The 16,902-nt window shown below is 53.0% G+C and overlaps 6 protein-coding genes across 6 annotated transcripts; all 6 read left to right on the plus strand.

Moving 5' to 3' along the window:
- Nucleotides 1-198: 198 nt before the first annotated feature.
- On the plus strand, nt 199-1,065 carry N7515_009954 (uncharacterized protein; the record flags this gene model as incomplete). The annotated part of the gene is made up of 1 exon (XM_056670697.1): nt 199-1,065. One exon carries the CDS (start codon nt 199-201, stop codon nt 1,063-1,065), a length of 867 nt encoding a protein of 288 aa, XP_056517070.1.
- A 706-nt stretch (nt 1,066-1,771) lies between these two features.
- On the plus strand, nt 1,772-4,269 carry pmt4 (dolichyl-phosphate-mannose-protein mannosyltransferase; the record flags this gene model as incomplete). The annotated part of the gene is made up of 3 exons (XM_056670698.1): nt 1,772-2,005; nt 2,085-3,726; nt 3,809-4,269. 3 exons carry the CDS (start codon nt 1,772-1,774, stop codon nt 4,267-4,269), a joined length of 2,337 nt encoding a protein of 778 aa, XP_056517071.1.
- A 1,586-nt stretch (nt 4,270-5,855) lies between these two features.
- On the plus strand, nt 5,856-7,883 carry N7515_009956 (uncharacterized protein; the record flags this gene model as incomplete). Its single annotated transcript, XM_056670699.1, has 1 exon — nt 5,856-7,883. The coding sequence occupies one exon, from the start codon at nt 5,856-5,858 to the stop codon at nt 7,881-7,883; it is 2,028 nt and encodes a 675-aa protein (XP_056517072.1).
- A 23-nt stretch (nt 7,884-7,906) lies between these two features.
- N7515_009957 (uncharacterized protein) lies at nt 7,907-8,767 on the plus strand (the record flags this gene model as incomplete). The annotated part of the gene is made up of 1 exon (XM_056670700.1): nt 7,907-8,767. The coding sequence occupies one exon, from the start codon at nt 7,907-7,909 to the stop codon at nt 8,765-8,767; it is 861 nt and encodes a 286-aa protein (XP_056517073.1).
- Nucleotides 8,768-10,647: 1,880 nt separating this feature from the next.
- Nucleotides 10,648-11,381, plus strand: N7515_009958 (DNA-directed RNA polymerase II core subunit RPB11; the record flags this gene model as incomplete). The annotated part of the gene is made up of 4 exons (XM_056670701.1): nt 10,648-10,769; nt 10,904-10,962; nt 11,019-11,128; nt 11,250-11,381. The coding sequence occupies 4 exons, from the start codon at nt 10,648-10,650 to the stop codon at nt 11,379-11,381; spliced, it is 423 nt and encodes a 140-aa protein (XP_056517074.1).
- A 537-nt stretch (nt 11,382-11,918) lies between these two features.
- Nucleotides 11,919-16,510, plus strand: pan1 (actin cytoskeleton-regulatory complex protein PAN1; the record flags this gene model as incomplete). Its single annotated transcript, XM_056670702.1, has 5 exons — nt 11,919-12,537; nt 12,598-14,713; nt 14,766-15,284; nt 15,342-16,105; nt 16,158-16,510. The coding sequence occupies 5 exons, from the start codon at nt 11,919-11,921 to the stop codon at nt 16,508-16,510; spliced, it is 4,371 nt and encodes a 1,456-aa protein (XP_056517075.1).
- Nucleotides 16,511-16,902: the final 392 nt, after the last annotated feature.

A 16,902-nucleotide genomic window follows, 5' to 3' on the forward strand; every position in this document is an offset into this window, starting at 1 on the left:
GATGGTAGGTATGGGTTCAACCAGACTCAACCTAACCACACCTGTGCATAGTTGCGGGAACAATTCGAGGCTGAGCTGAGAGCAGACTTGCTTCCCTTTCTCTAGCCTTAAAAGAACGTCCGCCCGATAGTTGGAACTTGGAAGATAGCCGACAAAAGAGAACGGCAGAGCATTTCCTCTTTATTTTATTCATACAAAATGGCAGACGAAAAAAGGCAGAACCCTTTCAGAAGCATGGGTTCCTCCAACGAAGCAGAGGCAGCAGAGCACCCTCCGGCATACAGAGCTCCAGAGCCCTCAACACAAGCAAGCCCATCGACATCAGCGGCAGCTCAAAGGAGTACCTCTCAAACAAATAAAAAAACGATCGCGATCCCAGCCATCAGTTCTTCTTCCGATTCACCTTTTATTCGAGCCTACCCACCAATCCTACGAAATTACCAACTCCCCAAGGAATCCTTCCTCACATTCCTCGACCAACTGAACAAGGACATAGCAGCCAGCCCTCCTCTCCAAGTCCTAGATGCAACAGGCGGGATCCTAAACTCCGTCCCGATTCTGTTCCCGCTACACTGGATTGGTTCCGCCGTCAGCGGGCTCGCAAACCTGGGCAGCCAAGGCATGTCCAAAAGCCGCACGGACTCGTCCATCAAACAAGCCAACAGGGACATTTTCGGACCCCGCGGCTTGAAAGTTGAGGTTGCGAAGCTAGATGCGCTGGCGCACATCGCCCAGATTCCTATATTGGATTCTCAGGGGAAGATCAATCGACAGGCGCCTTTGTTTCTGCAGCTGCGGGATACTACTGGTGGAGACTATGAAAGACAGGAACAGGAGCGAGGGCAAGGATCGGAGGTGCCGCAGTGTATTAGAGCTTTGCAGCCCTGGATTGCTGAGCTGGAGTTTGAGATTTTGCCCTGGTCATCGAAGTCGAAATTGACGCGATTCAACGCTGCTTTGAGGAAGAGGAATGGTACTGGTACTCACTCTGATGGGAACAAATCGGAAGATGTTTCATTTCGGAAGGCTTTGTGGCTTATCATTCGAGAGGTTGAGGTTGAGTGAAGGTGTTGATGTCCGGATATATAGCTGCATTACCTAGGTGTTCCATATATTCCTAGGTTCGATTCCATCAATTTTCGTTCCATGTTATTCTGGTCTCTAATTGGACCAATGGCCCAGTGAAAAGCTCGACACTGAAGCAGAATTGGATGTAGGTAGTTCGTGGAAGCTACATGCAATACCCCTGTCTCCTCAATAGGCTTTCTAGTGCTGCGACAAAGAGTCGCTCTTATTGACACTCAGAGCTACGCCACTTTCCGGAGATATCGCACGAGTTTGGGCACATGATTGGTCGGAAAACAGCATAGCTCATTAGAACCGTCCTCGAGAACGAGGAGTCGAGGACTCGACTTCGAAATTTCACTCAAACAAAGAAGAATATACCACGTTGAATGTCTGGGAGTGGGCACTCCCTTTGTTGTCTGGAGTATACGTAGATCCGCCCCGGCCACCGCCCAGCCGGGACCCCCAAGAAGACACGCAACGCCATCTCATCCCCTCCACATCTCCTTTTCTTTCTCTTGATATTCTCGGCCTCTATTGTAGGGTGCCATGCTTTTTTGGTGATTCCGGTGAGCTTCTTCTTGCTCAGGATTTATTGCTTGATTTATTGCTTCTCTTTCTCCCACCAACCGCCTCACTAACACCGCGGAAGTCTATTTAGGTATAGGTAGTTTCTCGGTCGCTCTCTACATTTCATACTTTCAGCATGTCGTCCCCTTCGTCCTCTCTGCGCAAGAGAGGCGGACAGAAGGAGGCTACCACCGCATTGCCTTCAGATGATGGCTCAATGACTCCCGTGGCACCGGTCCCGGCCAAACAGAAGTCGGAATGGGACTACTGGCTGGCCATTTCTATTCTGACCCTTCTGGCTTTCGCCACGCGATTCTATCGCATTGATTATCCTAATGAGGTTGTTTTTGATGAGGTTCATTTCGGAAAGGTATAAGGTCCGATGCCTTTTTGGCAACTCCAGGAAAAAGAAGGGGGCTGTTTAGCTGACATTGTTATTGCCCGGCTAGTTCGCTTCTTATTATCTCCAACGTACCTATTTCTTCGATGTGCACCCGCCTTTTGGAAAGCTGCTCTTTGCCCTTATGGGTTGGCTTATCGGTTTCGATGGAGGTTTCTTGTTCGAGAACATTGGCGACTCGTACATTGACAACAATGTGCCCTACCTGTCCCTTCGTGCTATGCCCGCTACCCTCGGCGCTTTGACAATTCCCGTGGTCTTCCTCATTATGTGGGAGTCTGGTTACTCCCTGCCGGCGTGCGTGCTGGCTGCTGGTTTAATGGTGTTTGACAACGCTCACGTGGGTGAGGACCGACTCATCCTCTTGGACTCCACCCTCGTATTGTCAATGGCCCTCAGTATTCTGTGCTACGTCCGATTCTATAAGCTGCGTCACGAGCCATTTGGCCGAAAGTGGTGGAAATGGCTGCTCCTGACCGGCTTCTGCATGAGCTGTGTCATCTCCACCAAGTACGTCGGAGTCTTCACTTTCGTGACCATCGGTGCGGCAGTTCTCATTGACTTGTGGAATCTGTTGGACATCAACCGCGAACAGGGAGCCCTCAGTATGATCACCTGGGTCAAGCACTTTATGGCTCGCGCTGTTGGATTGGTTGTCATTCCCTTCATGTTCTACTTGTTCTGGTTCCAGGTCCACTTCACCATTCTCAATCGGTCTGGTCCCGGTGATGACTTCATGTCTCCCGAGTTCCAGGAGACTCTGAGTGACAACCAGATGACTGCTCAGTCCGTTGGCGTCCAATACTTCGACACCATTACTATGCGCCACAAGGACACCAAGGTGTACCTGCACAGCCACTGGGATACCTACCCCCTGCGTTATGATGATGGCCGCATCTCCAGCCAGGGTCAGCAGGTCACTGGTTACCCTCACAACGATACCAACAACCAATGGCAGATCCTGCCAGGGGAGCATCTGGTGGACACAACTGAGCCCCAGAAAGTGCGGAACGGCGATGTTATTCAACTTCGCCATGTTGGCACCGACAGTTTCCTTCTGACTCACGACGTTGCATCCCCGTTCTATCCGACCAACCAGGAGTTTACCACGGTTTCGCAAGAACTGGCTGAGGGCGAGCGCCACAACGACACCCTGTTCGAGCTCAGGATCGAGTCGGCCAAGTCTACCCAGGAGTTCCGCACCCTTGCCAGCCTGTTCAAACTGGTTCACGTCCCCACTCGCGTCGCCATGTGGACTCACACGACCCCGCTGCCGGATTGGGGCTACAAGCAGGCCGAAATTAATGGTAACAAGAATCTCCTCCAGTCCAGCAACACGTGGTACGTCGAGAGTGTTGAGAACTTGGAGCCCGACAGCCCTCGTCTGGCCAAGGAGGAGCGCAAGGTCAAGACCCTGCCCTTCCTGCGCAAGTACTTTGAGCTGCAGGGTGCCATGTTCCACCACAACAATGCCCTGACCAGCAGCCACCCCTATGCTACTGAGCCCTTCCAGTGGCCGTTCCTGTTGCGAGGTGTGAGCTTCTGGACCAAGAACGATACCCGTGAGCAGATCTATTTCTTGGGTAACCCCATCGGATGGTGGATTGCTAGCAGCATTCTGGCCGTATTTGCTGGCATTGTTGGCGCTGACCAGCTCTCGCTTCGCCGTGGTGTTGACGCATTGGAAGAAAGTAAGTTCAGGAAAGATGACGGAAATACTCATTCCCTCTATTGTTCCCCTTTATTGGCCCGTCAGCTAACCCTCTCCTTTAGTCTGGGGCCCTGGTACCCGCTCGCGTCTGTACAACAGCACCGGGTTCTTGTTCCTGTGCTGGGCTGCGCATTATTTCCCCTTCTGGTTGATGGGTCGCCAGCGCTTCCTGCATCACTACCTGCCCTCGCATCTGGCCTCCACCATGGTGTGCGGCGCGCTGATTGAATTTATTTTCAACGTGCAGCCGCTCGACCCTCGCACTGCACTTCCTCCGGTCGATGACCCCACTGGCAAGTCCAAGGCCCGATCGCTCCGCAGCCTGCGCCGCTTCATCACGGCCAAAGAACGCATGGGCTGCCGGTCGCTCATCGCGGGCTGGATTGCCACCCTTGTCATTTTGGTGGCCACCATCTGGGGCTTCCTCTTCTATGCGCCCTTGACCTACGGTACCCCCGGTCTCGACGTGGCGGGCGTCAATGCGCGCAAGTGGCTGAACTACGACCTGCACTTCGCTAAATAAGCTCTTATGGTGGCTTTGGCTTGCCAAAGTCGGGAATGGGATCCCTTGGAGATGATGGGCCGAATTGAAATTGCATCCAGCAATGTTGTAAGATAACTTATAATGGGTGGAAAGGTTGAAGTAGATGTTTCGTGTGATTTGACATGTTGAAGTGATGATTATAGCTCTCCCTAGCATCTTTCTCGTTGTATGTATGAGTCCATTAGCTTCTCTTCTTTCGTTGTTTTCCCGAACCGGTGATGTAGTACACCTTCCGTCTCGCTCAGAATGCATCGAGTCCTGTGTGACCGTGGCACAGATGTATCAGGCCCTTAGTCTCCGATAGATTGATCCAATCCTGGGATGGGAAGATGGGGTTAATCGGAGATATGTCCATACATGTAGGGATAAACTCCAATCCAACGAGAATCTCCCGTCGATCATGATCATCGGGACCCCGGATTACCACGTGATCGGCGATCTTGTATTTTTCTTTTTATTCTTATTTTCCTTCCTTTTCCTTCCTTTTCCTCATCTTGTTCTCTTCATTTCCTAAATATTTAGGAGAATTGCCTTCTTCTTATCTTCTTATCCTGTGAATATTCCATCAGAGTCTATTACATTCTCTCATACATTCCAATCGAATAGCCGATTGATCCTCCAATCAGAAACCTCTAAAATAGTTGTTTATTTTTAGAGTGAAAACCACTCAGAGCCAGTTGTTTGGGCACAAAGCAACTGCCCACTTACTATACATAGTAAATGGTTTCACATTCTCGCCCTTTTCAAAGTCTAGAACTCTATGTAGATGCGTAATTATACTGCGTAGTTACAATGTAGGCAATATTATGGTGAAGTATCATTAGTTAGTATCATTAGCATCATTACTAGGCCCGTTCGGTAAGAAAGACCAATAATCAAGCCATCTTAGCCTCTTAGTCCACAGGGTAAAGGGACTAGACTTAGCGTCTCTTGACTCCTTCTGTGCCTATTCTGTCCATTCTTTCAACATTCTCTCTCTCTCCATCTTGCAATCTCTGAATCTCTTCATTCCTCTCTTCTCCTGGCCGGTTCCCCGGGTCCCGATCTCGCTCCACTCCCCACGTCTCCAGTTTTCTCGGACTTTGGAAGGGTGTTCAGTGTTTACCTGAATCCTCTGAAACAATCGTTGCCTGACCACTGATGGTATGTTCAATTTTTCTCAGATAAAGACGAAACAGAGAACATCCACCTTTTCAACAAAAAGACCTCCAGGATTACGAAGCACATGCAGCTTGTCACCTCAGATCTGTGGATTCCTGCCGGGCTTTGATCAGCCGCTAAAACAAACTGTCTCTTTTGCCAGAAGCTTCTTTGTAAACTGACTCTCTCTTGCCACAGCTTGACCCCTGATCATCCTTTTGCTGTCTTGGACCTTCGAATCGTTATACCCATCCATTTTGGACTTGTCGCTTTTTCCTTGGATTACTTGCAGTTGACACGTCAGGCCACCTCAAGATCGTCCAAACCTTAACCAGAGCTGAGGACAAACGACAATAACAAACCTCGCCGGTCATTCAAGTACCAGGCTCTCTTTCCCTCCCCCCAAAAAAACCTCTCCCATACCCATGAAGCTACCCAAGAGCTTTACCCGGCGCAAATCGTCCGGCAATGTTCTGGAGGAGATTGAGAACCCCCAACAATCCTCCTTTCGAGTATTCGAGCGCCCTGGACCTCAGCGATCAATGAGCGATGGTGCGCCACTGACCAAGCTACTGAGTGAGGGTAATGTGGTGGGATCAATGGAGGACTCCGATAACATCTTTGCCGGAAGAGATCGACCCCTGGACAAGAACCGGTATGACCGCCCCTCGACCGTGGATTCCCTAAGGAGCCGACTGATTCGGAGACGTGACAGTGGAAATTACGAAAGTTCTACGTCGACAAGATTAAGCTCCTCCTCTACACTCCCATCGTCAACCGAAGTGCCCCCGTCCGACGAGAATCAATCGCCGCATGCTAGAATTCAGGACATCCCCGCTCCACCACACCTAGCCAGTGCGCTGCGCGCCGCTGGGCGGACATTCTCGTTTGGTGGACGGTTCAGCAAATCTGGGCCGCCTGTTCCTCGGCAACAGACACCAGATGCGGCAAAGAACCGCCCGGTGACAGGCAGCACCGACCGTACGGCTACACCGCCCAAGCTGCCTGATACGAACTTTGCCGAGTCGCAAGATGATTTTAATAAAATGTTTGATAATATGAGCACACGAGATGGCCCATCTCCTCAGCCGGCCAAGGTAAGTTCTATGATTGCGACCTCAGACGAGGATAAAATGCTCATCGAACTGCAGTACTCCTCCTCTCCACCGACCCAGGCTCTTCCCGAATTTCAAACAAGCAGGATTGACGCGCCCGCGGCGATCAATACGGACCGATCGGCCGTGGTCGAATCACCCCCTTACTCTTGGGCTCGGCGTCCCTCAGAGGAGGGCTTGCTACGTGAACCGGATTCTGTACCCTTGAGCGAAACCCACTCCACCCTCGAGGCAGTTGTTGATTCCCGGAAACTTTCACCATCACCTAATAATTTCACATCAGCCACAACTTCTCATCGATCGTTGGAGCGTCCCCGCGGGATGGATAGGGGTGGACTGCGAAGGAGCGGAGTATATTCGCCGCCACCTGAATCTGCACCTTTTGATGACGAGGATGCTAAACTGGTCCGTCAATCTGTCATCTGGAGCAAAGACAGCACGTCACCATGGGGTGATCCTAGCCCTTCTGGGGAAACACCCTTGATCGACAAGGGTAAAGCTCCCGACTATTCTGGCGAGATGAATTCGGAGCCCGGTGATATGTTCCAATTCCGTCGTTCGCCTCCTCCGGCCGACGATTTGGACCCTTCAGTCGCGGCTCAGGCGCGATTGGCTGTGCAGTTTGCGGATAGTATACCCAAGTCGACCTCTCCGGGCAACAAGGTGATGACTCCATCCCAGTTCGAGCACTACCGTCAGCAGCAAGAGCTCCGACGTTCCAATAGCAGTGCAACCAAAAGCGATCAAGGATCCGATCAGGAGGAGTTTGACGATGAAGAAGATGAGGTGGAGAAGCAACGGGAGACGGAACGTCAACGGCGGAAGCAGGAGGCTCATCTCTCAGTATATCGACAGCAGATGATGAAGATCACAGGCCAACAAGCACCCATTCAACACCTACGCCCGGTGATGAGTGGAGCGAGCAACAGCACGCCCAATTTGCTCACCAGTCGTCTGTCGGTCCTGGGCGACAAGTCCACTAGTGGCAAGAGCAGCGAGGAGGATGATGATGATGTGCCACTCGGCATTCTGGCCGCACACGGTTTCCCCAATCAAAATCGCCCGCCCACCCGCCTGAACAACGTCAGCTCCAACCCCAACCTTCGTGCCTCCATGCAACCCCCGTATATATCATCGGCTAGCTCGGTCTCTGGTGCCGAAAACATTGGCAACCGGGGCAGCCTACCTCCCTTTGCGAGGCACCTGCCTCGTGATCCTTACTACGGTGCAGGTATCGTCAACAATCCAAATCGGGAATCACTGGCGCTTGGGGGTGGATCGGTATATGGAGGCCCTGCGTCCCCGGCACCTCCCCCGGAGGTCTTGTGGGCGTTATAGCGAATGAGGAGCGGGCCCGGGCAATGCGCAGAGGAAGCCCCAACACACAGGCAATCCATGACATGGGAGGCGTCCCCCGGCCATACTCGATGATGCCACCACCCCAGCAAACCGCCGGCGAACAAGCTTCCATTCAGCTGTCTCAACAGATGAATAATATGATGCAAATGCAGATGCAATGGATGCAGCAAATGATGCAGATGCAGGGCATGCAGGGTATGCAGGGCCAACCAATGATGCAAGGCATGCCAACGCCTCCCATGATGATGCCTGGGGGTATGATGGCCCCGCCCCCGATGAGCCCACCTTCGGTGTCGCCTAATCCGAACATGCGACCGATGTCCATGCCTGCAGGATCCGTGCTCAACTTGCCGCCCTCGGTGCCACCCCACATCGATCAACGTACATTAAGCATGTTAGACCCCAACATCTCCACTCGTCGGACAGGCTCGCCTATGCCCAATCTTTCCGGGAGCCCATTCCGTCCTCGCAGCGGTTATGCCCCGTCAATTGCCCCGTCAGAGCGTAGCAATGCTGGCCTAGCGCCTCGGTACCGGCCGGTATCAACCATGCAACCGGAATCGAACTACGCAACCGCATCCCCAAGCAACAAACCCTTTGTCGATGAAAATCTCCACCCATCCATGGCAATGCCTCAATCTCATATTCCCAAGTCACATCTGGCAACGGTGACCGTCCGTCCTGTATCACGAGGCAGTCGTCCTGGCACTGGCCTCGGAAGCCAGCCTCTCAGCCCCGAGGACGAGGAAAACGACGAGGAGGCCTGGGCTGATATGATCAAGAAACGTGACAAGAAAAAGAGCAGCTGGAAGATGAAGCGTGGCACGTCTTCATTCTCGGATCTGCTGAGTGCTGTGCACTAAATCCCGCTTCAGTCCGACTACTTCATTTTCATCCTTCGACTCATCACCAGACCCTGCCTGCATTGCATCTGAATAGAAACCTGTTCTGTTACCCTGTATAGCCCTTTCCTCCCTTTCTCCTTTGCATTACCAGCTCAGCTCCCTCTTCATCTTTCTCTCCCCGTCAGCATCATGAATACTCATGCACATATCATCAGCCCGGAGGCCTGCCTACACTCGTGGCTCATAATGAATCCCGCCCTTACCATCGCATCTCGGGTGTCACTTCGTTTCTCATTCCAGCCTGGAATCATCATCCCCTGGCTACCCTCATTCCGGGACCATCCAACATCCACAAGCATGATACATATGCTTCCTTCAGACTGTCTTGTATTCCGTGTCCGAGTCTGGTTCATTCTGTTTTCTTGTTTTACATGACCTTGGCGCAGGAAGCGAACATGGCGTTATGCGTTATTTATGTGATAGGCTTTCTATCTTTGTTTTTTTTTGAATCGCTCTTTGCATCGTCTTTTTGCCGGGCGCGCTGCGTTTACTTTGACTCCCCTAATACATTTCGGGCCTTGGGGCCGTTATATCGGCTTTTTCTCTTCGTTTGGGTTGAGTTTCGGTGCGGTGAGGGTGTATATCTAGTCCATTGTAGAACTAATTGAGATGATGGGTTTTCAGGGTTGTCATTGGATATTGCCGGGCTTGTCACACCTAGAATTACCTAGGACTATGTAAGACCTATTGTATGCGTCAAGACTCGGAAAAAGGGGACCTTGGGTGTATATTTGGTGAGATGTGTTGAATTTCCGTGGGTAGGTAGTTGCGGTGTGTATCTACCTTCATCAAGTGAGTCCAACCTTCAGAGTGTGCATTTAAAGTGACGAACATGGATCTTAAGATCTGAAGCAAGTAAAGTCTAAACCTGGGATCAGGGATCTCAAACTACATTCATTAAGCAAGTGACATCGATCCATGGATCGTTTCGCATGGGCCGATGCCTACAAGGTAACTAGTCTACTAGGTCAAATATAGTCACGTGTAAGCCGAATCAAATCACGTGGTTGATAGCGATATGTAGGTCGTTATCGCGATATCTTCATCCCTCCACATTTGACATCGAAGAATCAAGAAGGCACGCAGACAAGTTCAAAGTGACGTATTAGAGGGGCGATACTGAAAAGGTCTTATTCATAAGAAGCCTATTATTATTCATAGGGTTCCTGGAGCGGTAGCCTGTCAGGGATATCGTTGTGTTTGCCTGCAAATCTCGCACGCCGATCAAGCATTCTACCAGGCGAGCTCTCAAGGCTACAACACTTCTATTCAAGGTATCGTTTATTCTTTTACAGACTTTCTTCAAAGTTCATACATCTTCATATATCTCCTTCGTCCCCCTCGCGACTCCACACCGCTTACAAAGTTCTTAGTTCACAGAGACGTGATAGTTGGGTTTCACTTTTTCCTATCCCAAATATCAAGATCACGCCTCGAACATCTCTTCAATATGAACGCCCCTGACCGGTGAGTGAGAATAATTTCCTTGATCGGAGGTTGAAAATTGCACAAATGGATTTCTGGTCTGTCGATGTTGCCAGTTATCCGTCGTTTGTCTTCCCCGCAAAATGAATCACTTGGTCGTGCCTTCCCCAAGCTCGACAAGCAAGAACGGGTCCGAGGATCGTGCCTTCCAGTTTGCAGGGGACAAACTGACAGGATCTCTGTCGTTTTCTCGATGATCCCGATTGCCTCTTGTCTACAGCTATTTATTGAGCTCCCTGAGATCCTTTCATTGTCTCTCTTCTTCTCCTCCCCAACTTCCTCGTGTTTCTCATCATCTCACCTTCCGCGTGCCCATTTGTATCATCTGTGTCAACCCTGTCACCCTAAGCGCCATGTCTCGGAGTATCATTACTGCGACTACTGCCATCGCCAGGGACCGTGCTGGTCATCCCACCAGAACAACACCTGCTCAGCGCCACGAGCGTCCCGTGCTGGCTGATGATCCTCCCGAGGTGTTAGTTAAATTAACCAGCAGTCCTGTGGCGCTGGAGATGCACTTTCCTTACCAAGTCCCTTTGCCGTCTCATCTTCACGTCATGTCAACTCTTGTCCGTGAAAAGCATACGCTAATCAATATCTCTTATACAGCTACGAAGCCATTTTGCTGGCTCCTGGCGAGAAGAAGATCGACGTCGAAGTTGATACCCGTGAGTTACATCGGTCATACCCAGCTTACACAGCTTCACTGACGCTGTCTCTTCAGGCCTCCCCTCTGCTGCCATCTTCACCTTCCACAAGGAAGACCACACCCTTGGCAACATGCTGCGCACCCGTCTCTTGAAGACTCAGCATGTCGTCTTCGCTGCCTACCGCGTAAGCAATCTGGTTGAAGCACATAGAGTAAACACTGACCATGAACGATGCAGGTCCCCCATCCGCTTACTCCCGAGTTCCAGCTGCGCGTCCAGACTGACGGCGAGATCACCCCCGCCAGGCTGTCATCAACGCCTCCCAAGCTCTCATCAAGGACCTTGGCATATTCTCGCGCGAGTTCACCAAAGAGTACGAGCTACGCAAGGCGGCCAACGCTGCGAACCAGCAACAGCAGCAGAACATTGCCGAGTAAATGGCAGTGTCGCTTGTCGCCGCCTCCCTCTTTTTTTTTTTTTTTGGGTTTGAAAATTCGGCGCAAGGAGAAATGATGATGTTTTATGCTTTGCGTTTCCCTTTCTGTTGTCTCCAATCTGGGGACTTTTTATGGGCCCTCTACTTGCTGTGATTTCTCTTCACATTTGCTTTCAACTCGACGGGCTTCTACGACATCCAATCATCCATAGTCTCCGGCATAATGTAAGACCGGAAATACAACCAATTTCAAGCTTTAAATTCTCGTGTCCCATTAATTATTTTTGTTAATCTCCTGTACTGTGTTACGTGTATGGTCAATCAGGTATCTCGTAGATCCAAAAATATCTCACGCTGCACGTTGATATTGACTAAGCAACCAACCGGGCTTAGCGCGCAGGTGCCTCCGCGTCTAGCATCAGCGTCATTGGCGTCCTCCTGAGACTCAACTCACCTCCCACTTTGCATTCGTTCCTTCTCATCAATTTCTTGTTGTTTTTTCCGCATTTATTTGGCTCATGCGAGCGTGGTTTGTGTAATGTACTCCTCGTCGAATAATTTCCTCGGGGGTGGTGCCACTGGCCGTCCTGGCCAGGCACCATTCATGCCGCAGCAACAACAACCCCCCTATTCACAATTCCCCCAAGGCCAACAACCGCCATCAATTCAACAGCCTCAGCCCACTGGATTTGCTCCACAGCCGACTGGATTTGCTCCTCAGCCTACTGGTCTTGCGCCACAGCCCACCGGATTTGGCGGTCAGCCCTCGCCATTCGGTAGCTCGCAACTACAGCCTCAAGCCACCGGTTTCCCCGGCGGACAGGTCCAACCGCAATACACCGGCTTCCCTGGTGGCGCGTCCCAGCAGCTTCAGCAACAACAACCCCAGAGCCTCCAACAGCAATACACCGGCTACCCTGCCCAGAACCAGGCGCAGCAGCCGCCTCCGGTGCCACAGATACCAACTCGGTTCAAGACCTCGACGGACATTGCGAACTCTTTCCAAGATGCTGCAGGGTCTGGGACACCTCCCCAGGTGCCGCCCAAGACGGGATCGAAAATCCCAAGCATTCGGCTTTCCTTCATCACGGCGCAGGACCAGGCCAAGTTTGAGCAGCTCTTTAAATCGGCTGTTGGCGACAGCAAGACGATGGATGGTGAGTTCTAGGAGATGCCCTAGCTTCAATTCTATAGTAAGACTGACATGGTTACAACAGGCGACAAAGCGCGAGACCTCTTGTTGCGATCGAAGCTATCGGGCCCTGATCTTTCTAAGATCTGGGTTCTATGCGATTCAACCAAATCAGGACAGTTGTTCTTCCCTGAATTCGCGCTGGCTATGTACCTCTGCAACATTCGTCTCACCGGCCGCGAGCTTCCTGCCTCCCTACCTGAAACGATCAAGAACGAGGTTTCCAGCATGGTCGATATCATCTCGTTCGATGTCCCCGACACCGCGCCGGCGCCGGCCCAGCAGCGATCAAATGTTCCGAACTTCGATGCGCCTCTCATAGAAAACAAATCAACACCGCCAATCGTTCAACAGCCTATTCCACAGCAGCCGAATAATGCACAGCTCCTGTCGCAGCTGACGGCGCAGCCAACTGGGTTCTTCCCGCAGCAGCCGAGCATTCAACAGCCCAACCCTACAGGATTCCCTGGCCAAAATCAGTCCCAGTTCCTCCAGCCTCAACAAACCGGATTCATGTCTAACCCACAAGCTACTGGATATAGTGGACCTCGGCCTCCGATGCCTCCTATGCCCACTGGATTCGGCTCGAACCTTAGCCCGGCCCAGACTGGTGGCATGCAGGGTCTGGGTGTGCAGCCCACGGGCTTGGCAGCCCAACCTACTGGTATTCCAGGTCAGTGGGGTTTCATCAACACCCCGGCACAGGGATTGCCCAACATTGATGCGATGAAACAACAGCTTATGCCGCAGCCTGGACGTGAGGGCGGTTTCAGTGCTGTTGGTCTTTCAGGAAATGCTACGGTTGCTTGGGCAATCACCAAGGAGGAGAAGAAGATTTACGATGATCTTTTCCGCGCATGGGACGGTCTTCGCAAGGGCTTCGTCAGTGGAGAGACTGCCATTGAAATCATGGGCCAAAGTGGTCTGAACCGGGAAGACCTTGAACGGATTTGGACCTTGGCGGATCCTCATAACCGTGGCCGACTTAACATGGATGAGTTTGCTGTGGCTATGCATTTGATCTATCGTGCTCTCAACGGATACCCTGTACCTAGCCGTCTACCACCAGAGCTTGTGCCCCCTTCTACCAGACATCTGAATGAGTCTATTGGCACAATGAAGTCTCTTCTCTCCCAGGATGCCGAGACGCGCAAGGCCACTGGTGCGTTCCTGCAGCCGCAGAAGACCGGTGTCAGTTACCTCAAAGATCACTCCTTCCGTGGTGGCGGTGCAGGCGCCTCTGCTGCCAGCCGCAAGGATGCGACGATGTTCAAGAACAATGACGCTGCTGGAGGCTATCGCTCGAGTGCACGCCGTCGCGTCGGCAATGAGGCCCGTACCCCGTCACCCGCCGCCTCCGGTGCGTCAGAGGAGGAGTACTCCGTGGAACAGTTACATAAGAAGATCCGCGAGACTAAGATCATGCTGGATGCTGTCGACTTCCAGGATGAGAACCGAGCCGAGGATGAGGATGCTCTCGACCGCCAGGATCGCCGCGAGGCCGAGAGTCTCATGGAACGTATCCGCCGTGTGCAGGATGATCTTGACACCCACCCCAATGCCGCATTCCGTAAAGTGGATAGCGGGGCAGAACGTCGGGCTCTTCGTCGCCAGTTGCAGGCATATGAAGATCAAGTTCCTCAAGTTGCATCTGACGTGCGTCGTCTGGAGCGTCAGATCGCAGATGCCAAGCTTGAGCTCTTCCGTCTCAAGGACGCCAAGGCGCACCCCGGTGGTGCGTCCAACATCGTCGGTACTGGCCCTGGTGGCACTGTGACCGAGGCGGACCGAATTAAGGCCCGGGCCCGGGCCCGTATGCAGGCCCGGGCTGCCGAGCTTGCTGGACGCCCCGCACCCGCGACAGAAGATGATGATGGCCAAGCCGCTCGTCGTCTAGAAGCTGAAAGCAACAACGTGAAGGCTGAGCGGGAGCGCAACGAGACCATGACACGCGATGTCGAAGAAAGTGTCCGTGATTTCGCCCACAGTTTGGAAGACAGCTTGCGCGAGGAAGGCCAAACCTCCACACGTGAGCATGAGAAGCGTCGTTGGGAAGATGCCTTGGGTGTCGAGGATGTCATCCGCGACTTCATATATGACTTAAGCCGCAATGCCCGAACTGCAAATATTCGCAAAGAGGAGTACGTTGTCTTTGCTAGAGCTTGAAAATTTCCCAATGCTAACAATTCACAGGCGCGACCGACCTTCTCCCGAAGCGTATTCTTCCCGGGCATCCCCAGCGGCCGGATCCCCCGCTGCACGCCCCTCGATGCCTCAGTCTGTCGACTCGTCGTCCTCTCTTCCTGGCAACACCCACGAAGACAGGGTGGCTGCTGCCCGAGAGCGTGCACAGAGGCGCATTGCTGAACGCATGGCTGCTGCAGGTCTCAAGCCAAACGACACCTCGGAGACCCTTGCTCAACGACAGGAGCGTGAGAAGAAGGAGCGCGAAGAGCGCGTTAGGCGTGCCGAAGAAGAGGACGCCAAGCGAGAGCAGGAGCGACAGCGTCGCCTGGCTGACGAACGTGGTGGTCCTAGTGCTGCGGCTCCTAAGATCGCAGGCAAGAAGCCACCCCCAGCGCCGCCAACCCGCAGGGCCCGGACTGACAGTACGGGCCAAGCCGATGCCAAGAAGGCAGAGGATTCCGCTGTCCGTGGGCAGGCCATCAAGGAAGAGCAAGAGGTCCAGGAGGCGGAGACTAAGCGCCTAGAGTGAGTGAAACATTTTGACAAAACAACCCTCTTAGAATTTGGCTAACACATCTACAGGAGCGAGGCAAGTCAACGCGAGTTGGAGTTCCAGCGGGAGAAGGATGCCCAAGCTGCTCGTCTCCGTGCTCTTGAGGAACAGGTCCGCCAGGGCAAGGTCAAGAAGCAGGAAGAGAAGCGCCGCAGGGAAGAAGCTGCCCGGCAGGCCAAGGAACAGGAAGCTAGTCTCGCAGCCCAGCGTGCAGAGCTAGAGGCGGCTAAGGAACGCGAGCGACAGTTGCAGCTTGAACTGGAGGGTCTGGATGAATCATCGTCCGATGAAGAGGGTCCTGCCGATGTCACGCCTCAGTACAGCACGCCGACGCAGAGCCAGGTTCTCCCTGCCCCTCCTCCCGTGCCAACGATAGCCACCCCAGAGCCTCCCGCTCCGGCACCCGAGCCCGAAAATGTGCCTAGCCAAGCTAGCTCGCCCGAAAGCAGCCGTGCTGTCCCCGCCGCTACTGCTGATGCCGAGTCCAAGAACCCGTACTTCAAGAACATGGGCCACCCAGAACCTTCGCACGCAACCTCGCCGCCTGCTGCAGCTCAGTCAACCAACCCCTTCCACCGCTTAGCGCAGCAAGAACCCATCAAGCCCGCTTTCACCGGCGCAGCTCCTTTAGAACGCAAGACCCGTGCGCGACCCGAGCAAGATGACGACTGGTCTGCTGCCGGCTCTGACTTTGACTCCTCGGACGAGGACGATGACGATCGTCCCAGCGGCGGCAGCGCAAAGCAACTTGCCAGCATCCTATTCGGCACTATGGCGCCCCCGCGTCCTCTGAGTGCCATGGACGAAGACAAGTCTGCCTCCAAACCTGCTACCCCCCGTGCAAGCCACCCCTGCTGCACCTCCGCCTCCACCCCCGGTGGTCTTGCCTCCTCTCCCCGGCCTTGGCGAAGGTGCCTCCTCTCCAGCGCCTCCATCTGCAGTACCTCCTCCTCCCCCTCCCCCACCGCCTACTCCAGGATCCGGTGCACCATCCATGCCGCCACCCCCTCCTCCTGGCGGAGCTCCCTCAGCTCCTCCCCCACCACCCCCTCCGGCTGGTATTCCCCCTCCACCTGCTCCAGCTGCTGGCGGTGCTGGCCGCGGCGCTCTCCTCGCATCTATCCAACAGGGTAAGTCTCTGAGGAAGACTCAGGTGAACGATCGGAGCACGAGCTCGTCAGCTGGACGTGTGCTGTGAGGAAGAAGTCGGTGGCTTTTTTTGCTTTTGTTTAAGAGTACTTGCTGTACAGATGCTGAGATGAGGGGAAAGACATGACCATGCCTATATGATTGAGAACAGATGGTCGAGGTCGATGGATAATTGCGTTGGGAGAGTAGTTAGCAGTGTTTCTGTACCTTTGGATTATGCATTAGTTGTGTCCATGATCATTATACTCATAGACCAGATTCTGTCAAATACATCCTCGTAGTAGATACTTAACATCAGATAGTACGTGTAACATCTTGCAATCAGGCATGTGAAACCAATCTCAACCCCGAAAATGCATTGCGTATATACCTTGAGTGAACCACACACAAAAACTGTACAAGGACTATCCCGAACAGCAAGCAAACAACTATACGTGACGA

This window comes from Penicillium bovifimosum (genome assembly GCF_028826915.1).
Source record: "Penicillium bovifimosum strain IBT 22155 chromosome Unknown utg000008l_segment0_segment0, whole genome shotgun sequence".
Lineage (NCBI taxonomy): Eukaryota > Fungi > Ascomycota > Eurotiomycetes > Eurotiales > Aspergillaceae > Penicillium > Penicillium bovifimosum.